Source organism: Fistularia commersonii, chromosome 32 (assembly GCF_037954325.1).
Source record: "Fistularia commersonii isolate RoL2024-O1a breed Wild chromosome 32, RoL_Fcom_v1.0, whole genome shotgun sequence".
In the NCBI taxonomy this organism is placed as follows: Eukaryota; Metazoa; Chordata; class Actinopteri; order Syngnathiformes; family Fistulariidae; genus Fistularia; species Fistularia commersonii.
The window spans coordinates 11,662,501-11,669,654 of NC_141315.1; the positions used below are offsets into that span (position 1 = coordinate 11,662,501).

At 51.2% G+C, this 7,154-nt stretch overlaps 1 protein-coding gene across 5 annotated transcripts in view; it reads right to left on the minus strand.

Annotated features, from left to right (window-relative positions):
• ebf3a (EBF transcription factor 3a) overlaps positions 1 to 6,323 on the minus strand; it is a 21,478-nt gene extending 15,155 nt beyond the window's left edge. For all 5 annotated transcript variants that reach the window (XM_086139494.1, XM_086139495.1, XM_086139493.1 and 2 more), the window contains exons 1-5: positions 3,379 to 6,323; positions 1,101 to 1,257; positions 879 to 942; positions 710 to 765; positions 109 to 182 (exon numbers count right to left, since the gene is read on the minus strand). In XM_086139494.1, coding sequence (XP_085995620.1) covers positions 109 to 182; positions 710 to 765; positions 879 to 942; positions 1,101 to 1,257; positions 3,379 to 4,310 — 1,283 coding nt within the window. In that variant the 5' untranslated portion in view covers positions 4,311 to 6,323. The remainder of the gene's footprint in view (positions 1 to 108; positions 183 to 709; positions 766 to 878; positions 943 to 1,100; positions 1,258 to 3,378) is intronic.
• Positions 6,324 to 7,154: the final 831 nt, after the last annotated feature.

The window sequence follows — 7,154 nt, forward strand, 5'->3', positions numbered from 1 at the left end:
TCCAGCTTTATTTGATCATTAAATCCATCAGTGATCCATCCTGGTGATCGGCAGTTGATCGTTTTGATCGACGGGTCAAATGGATAAAGGTTCTACAGACGTTCTCACCTGCACATGATCTCGTGTGTCAGAAGCACCCGGCACATCTCAGGATTCTTATCTTGACCCTCGTAGATGATGGCCTGCAGGACACACACACACACACACACACACACACACACACACACACACACACACACAGAGGGCCATACATACACACACACGCAGACAGAGACACACACACACACACACACACACACACACACATAAAAAATAACACACACACAGGGGCATAAAAAAACACACAGACACACACACACACACACACACACAGCGGCATACAAAAACACACACACACAGGGGCATACAAAAACCACACACAAGCGGAACGACACACACACATACACATACCCACACACACACACACACACACACACACACACACACACACACACACACACACTGTTACACACGGTGGACGTTCTGTTCGGCTGCATCAAGGAACCGTCAGACACTACATCTGACAGCTGAAACCTGCGCGTGTGTATGTGTGTGTGCTTATGTGTGCGTGTGTGTATGTGCATGCTTTTGTATGTGTATGTGTGTGTCTGTGTGTCGAGGCTCGTATGTGAGCCACTGTGTGTGTGTGTGTGGGGGGGGGGGGGTTCACCTGTTTGGTCATGGAGTCGATGAGTCGAACATACAGGTCCTGCTCCGTGCGCACACCTGTGGACACACACGCTCAAAGTTACAACCCTGATGCACATGCGCGGGTACACACACACACACAAACACACACACTCACACACACCTGGGCAATGCAGTAAACAAACACCCACCGTTGCTGTAGAGCAGCTGCAGCCTGTAGTGGATCCCATTATTGGTCTTCTCCGAGGTCGGCTCCTAAACTCAACACACACACACACACACACACACACACACACACACACACACACACACACACACACACACACACACACACACACACACCTCCTGTTGGCTGTGTTTGGCTCTCTGACTTTGCAGATGTTAGCGGTGTGGCCCAGATGGTGCCATCCCACCTTCTCCTTCTCCACGAAGTCCACGTAGGCGGTGCGTTCGATCTCCACAGGCTGGCCCTGCCGGTCGTAAAGCGCCAGCACGAAGTGGAAGAAGTTGGACTTCCTCAGGTTGGATGGCGGCTGCTTCTCAAAGTGGGCGCGAGCCAAGCCCACGCCGCTGAGGACGCCGCAAGGAGGACAGAGGACGTCAGCGACTTTGGCCCATACCATCGTCTCCTCCCTGTTAGCCTCACATAGCATTGAGTCCTTTCCAGTGACGGTTTGAAAACGCGGCGTTACATTGCATTTTCCCTCCCTTGGCGCGGAGCGTTTGCCTCCGTCAACGTTGGAAAGCGGTCGGATCGTCGGCGGGATAACACAATGCCATCGTCACCGCTAACGTGCTAACGTGCTAACGTGCTAACGTGCTAAACCCCAGCCTGTCCTCCGAGGCCACGGCCTGGGATCTTCGCCTCCGGAGCAGGAAAAGGCGAGGAGACGTTCTCCTGGTCCCTTTAGGCCTCGGGGCCTTTGTCTCCTAGGAGACGGCGGCCTCGGCGGGGAAGAGGACCTGAAACAAACTGCAGACACGAAGAAGGTCCTGGTCTTGGAGGAGAAGGTCCAGGACCGGGAGGTTCCCTCACATATGAAGCAGCCTCTGCTACCCTCCCTTCTCCAGGCCTTTCGGTCAGCGGCACGCTCTGATTCTGAACTCCTCAGACACAAAAGAAAAGCCAAGGCGGAGGAGGAAGGAGAAGAAGCAGAAGAAGAAGAGAAAAAGAAGAAGAAGAGGAGAAGAAGAAGAAGAGAAAGAGGAGGAGGCTCTCCGGACGGACGGCAACACTGCTGTCAATCACAGCCTGGTATCTAAAAGCATCGCCACATATTCATGGACTTCAGTTTGCTGCCTGTGCTCTCTCTCTCTCTCTCTCACACACACACACACACACACACACACACACACACACACACACACACACACACACACACACACACACACACACACACACACACACACACTCCTGCACCTTCTCCGTCGGCCGGGAGGCTCCAGGAAATGTTTGAATTCACATAATGATGTTCTTCTCAGAATCATAAATATCACTACATTTAAAGACGTTGAAAATTAATCTTCTCCCAAAGGAAGGTTTTTTAAAAATGGGTATTTTCACCCCTCGACATTTTGTTACAATTATTATTGAAACAATAATAAATCATAATTATTACGGCTATTATTGTTATTATCAGCAATTATTATGATTGAAATTATTTCTGTTCGAATTATGACAGTTAATATTTTTATTGTTTTTAGCGTCTTAATTATAATAATAATAATTATCAATCAATTCAATCAATCGTGATCAATTGTTTTCATTATGATTGAAATTATTTTCACCGTTACAATTATTAGGTATTATTATCTTCATTGTTGTGTTTATTGTCAGTGCTGTTAAGCTTATTCTTCAAATTATTATTACTGTTATAAATATCACCGTCTATATTTTCAGTTTCAATATAATTTATTATCATCATCATCATCACCGTTATTGACTGATTATTACTGTTAATGTTAACAATAACAACAACTATAATACTAACGACTACAATGATAATAAATACAACGATTGTCACTTTTTCCTAATGTTAAAATAATAATAATTACCGGAATAGTAATATTTACATCTATGATGATAATAATAATCATAGTCACCATAACAGAAATAATAACCTGCATGATATTCGATACCATAATTTCTAAATTATAATTATAATAAAAATCACAATTCAAATTATCATCATGAGATAATAATGAGACCTGAGACTGAAATCTTCAGCGACTCTTCAGCTCCCGAAACGTTTCCCCCCCGAGCGCCGTCTGATTCCCGGGATCCACAACACCTTCCGGGCTTTTCGTCCCGAGCCGACGGACGAAGATTCACTTTAAATATCTGCGACTTTCAATTCTTTGAATCTCTGAATCATTTGCATCTTTAAATATTTTGCATCTTTAAATAGTTTGCATCTTTGAATATTTGTGTCTTTGAATTGTTTACGTCTTTGAATATTTGCGTCTTTGAATTGTTTACGTCTTCGAATATTTGCGTCTTTGAATTGTTTACGTCTTTGAATATTTGGATGTTTGGAAGGTCCAACTTCTCTAAATGATCACTTTTCACTCAGAAATGTGTTTTCCTTCGCGCCCCCGGGCGTCCGACCCTTGCCGTCGGGCTCGGCGGTGCCCCGGATATCAGCGGTTGTGGAGTTGTGCGGCGTCCCCCGATCCCCCGAGGCGTCCTACCTCTGCGCCGCCGTGCCGGCGTCCACCACGCCGCTGGAGTGCATCCAGGACCGGACGGCCAGCGGCTCCTCCTTCATGCCGGCCGTGGCCCCGCGGGGAAGGTTGTCCTGGATGCCGAACATCTCTGGAGCCCCGTCGCCGCCGGCGGCGCCGCCGAGCAGGACGAGCGCGGGGACGGGAAGTCCGGAGGGAAAGGGGAAAAAAAAAAAAAACCTCTCGCCGTCGGTGCGGAGAAAAAAAAAAGTTTGGTGTTTTTCCCCAAACGGAGGGAAAGCGGTCTTTGAGCGCGCAGGGGAACGTGGCGAGGAGGCAGGACGGCAATCCTCACAGGAACGCTCTGCCTGGTCCCCAAAGAGGACGGAGGGATGGAGGGATGGAGGGATGGAGGGATGAGGAGCGGAGGAGAAACTCTCAGCCCTGCGGCCCCACAGGACTGGACGCCAAAACCCAAAAACCCCACGGGTCTTCCTCCCGCCGCTGACGCTCCACAGGGGGCGGAGCCTCGCCTTATAAGGGCAGGCGTGGGAGAGGGAGGGGAAGAAAGAGAGAGGGAGGAGGAGAGAAGGATGGAGGAGGAGAGAAGGATGGAGGAGGAGGAGGGGAGGAAAGGGGGGGGCGACCAACCAGAGAGACAGACTGAACTGGTTTGACTGGTGGGATGATGGAGGCCCAGGGACACCTTTTCTCCTCCTCTTCCTCCATCCTTTCTTTCCTCCTCTTCCTCCATCCTTTCCTCTCCTCCTCTTCCTCCATCCTTCCATCTTTCCTCCTCTTCCTCCTCTTCCTCCATCCTTCCTTCCTTTCCTCTCCTCTTCCTCAGAGAAACATGTCCGTCTCCTCCCAGAACTTCCTGCATCTTTGGGAAATTCTGGACGATGTTTGGTTTTGGAGTTCCGGGTCCGGCGGGTTGAATGTTGAAGGTCTCTCTTCATCTCCACCCGTCCTCTGGTCCTTTGACCTCCTGGATCTCAGGAGGACCAGCCGGTCCTGCAGATACGGGACCGTCTTGCGGGGGCGCCGAGAGCCGCTGCCCCCTGCTGGTGGTCTACAGGAACAGCAGCAGGCAGAACCAGAACCTTCCATGCTTCCTCTCAGTTTGGACAAAACCTTCTGATCGCTTCACCGGACCAGGACCGGGACCGGGACCGGGACCAGTATGGGTGAAAAGGATCGGGAGCAGGAGCAGAAGCAGGACCGGAACCAGGAGCAGGATATAGACCAGGAGCGGGACCGGGAGCAGGATATAGACCAGGACCAGGACCAGGAGCAGGTGTGCAGGAGCAGGACCAGAACCAGGAGAAGGATATAGATCAGGAGCAGGACCAGGAGCAGGATATAGACCAGGAGCAGGACCAGGACCAGGACCAGGATATAAACCAGGAGCAGGACCAGGAGCAGGACCAGGAGCAGGACCAGAACCAGGAGCAGGATATAGACCAGGAGCAGGACCAGGACCAGGAGCAGGATATAGACCAGGATCAGGACCAGGACCAGAACCAGGAGCAGGTGTGCAGGAGCAGGATATAGACCAGGACCAGGACCAGGAGCAGGAGCAGGCGTGCAGGAGCAGGATATAGACCAGGAGCAGGACCAGAATCAGGAGCAGGATATAGACCAGGAGCAGGAGCAGGAGCAGGAGCAGGAGCAGGCATGCAGGAGTAGGATATAGACCAGGACCAGGACCAGGACCAGGAGCCGGTGTGCAGGAGCAGGATATAGACCAGGACCAGGACCAGGAGCAGAAGCAGGCGTGCAGGAGCAGGATATAGACCAGGAGCAGGACCCGGAGCAGGACCAGAATCAGGAGCAGGATATAGACCAGGACCAGGAGCAGGAGCAGGAGCCGACGTGCAGGAGCAGGATATAGACCAGGAGCAGGACCAGGACCAGGAGCCGGTGTGCAGGAGCAGGATATAGACCAGGAGCAGGACCAGGACCAGGAGCCGGCGTGCAGGAGCAGGATATAGACCAGGACCAGGACCAGGAGCAGGAGCCGGCGTGCAGGAGCGTGCGGTCTGGCTGTCAGACAGGAAGTGTGGAGGCTTCCAGAGTGAAGCAGAGTGAAGCAGATGGTCGGGGCTTGGAGGCCTCTCAGGCCCAGAGGGGAGGAGAGAGGAGAGGAGGAGGAGGACGGAGAGAGAGAAGGTGGCAGCCTGGAGGAGGAGGAGGAGGAGGAGGAGGAGGAAGAAGCTCGCTGAAAGATTTCCACCCCGAGACACAAAGGATGGGGAGCGATGGAGGACCGAAAAGGGAAGAAGAAGCGGCGGTGAACGTCTGAAGATCTTGGATCGGCACCTTCTCCTCCAGGACGTCTTCAGCTCGGCTCCGCTGAGATCCGTCGACTTGGCTTTTTCTTTTCAAACGTCTAACCCTGACCCGACCCATCGACGGTCCGACTCTTACCTGCAGGTCCGGGCCGACGCTCCGCAGATGTGTGAAGGTCGTCACGTCCTCATTATGGGATGTGCTTTCCACCGAAATGACGCCGTCGGTGACAAAGAAGCTCCTCTTGGGTTTTGAACCTTTCTGAGAAAATAAATGACGACAAAATCACTTTCATCACCTTTGTGTCTGGAAGCAACTGGAAACACCTGCTCACCCTCATCTTCATCTTCATCTTCATCCTCACCCTCACCTTCATCCTCATCTTCATCTTCATCTTCATCCTAATCTTCATTTTCATCTTCATCTCATCTTCATCCTCATCCTGGTCTCCTCCATGAATCCTAACCCATGTCAGTATTTTGCAGTGAGTCATTATTGTTTTGATCAGTAACTGATCAATGATTGATCAGTTACTGATCAAATCATTTCAACAGTAGCTTTTATTGAAACTGGAGTTTTATTTAGACCTTCATCATCTGATTTACGGAGTGTGTGACATCCTTTTTACCACCAGAGCATGATGGTTCTCACACATACACACACACACACACACACACACACACACACACACACACACACACACACACATATTTGCATTTAAATAGCGACATCAACCAGCTTTTGTGGCGACACAGGGAGGGTTTCCCAGGTGTCACAGCAAAGTCAGACAGGCCGTCACACACACACACACACACACACTTGCCTGAATGGATTTTACCAAGTCAACTGTGCGTATACGTGTGTGTGTGTGTGTGTGTGTGTGTGAAGTGGGAATGAAAAAAAATCATCACAGATGATGGTGATGAATATTGTTCAATAACCAAAGACACACACAGGGGGTCTGTGTGTGTGTGTGTCTGTGTGTGTGTGTGTGTGTGTGTGTGTGTGTGCCATCACCCCATGTGACACCTCCTTGTCGAGACCATCACCTGGTCATCTGGGGAGCGGCTGAAGGCCCCCCTGAGGTTTGGTGTGGAACCAGAGCAGATCTTCTCTCAGGTGGAGGTGGAGGTGAAGCGTCTCCAGATCCTGACCTTCCAGATCCTCCAGCCGGCAGAAGTGACGAGACGTCGGACGTCTCCTCATCCGTCGCGTCCCACGACGTCGCCGTCTCGCCCGTCCAATCGGCTCTCGGCCCGTCCGCTCTGGGCCTCCTCCCGGGAGCCGAGAGTCTGCGGGTTCCTCGGCTTCTTCACCTCCGTCTCCATCTTTGGTGGAACCCTTGGCTTTTATTTTGACGGGTTCCTTCGCTGCTTCTCCTCCTGCAGCACAAAGAGGAGAAGATGACCAGCAGACACCACGTGCAAATGAAATGAAACAAAGCACTCGACCTTCACTGTGTGGTTGTGTGTGTGCCTGTGCATGTGTGTGTGAGACTGTGTGCCTGTGCA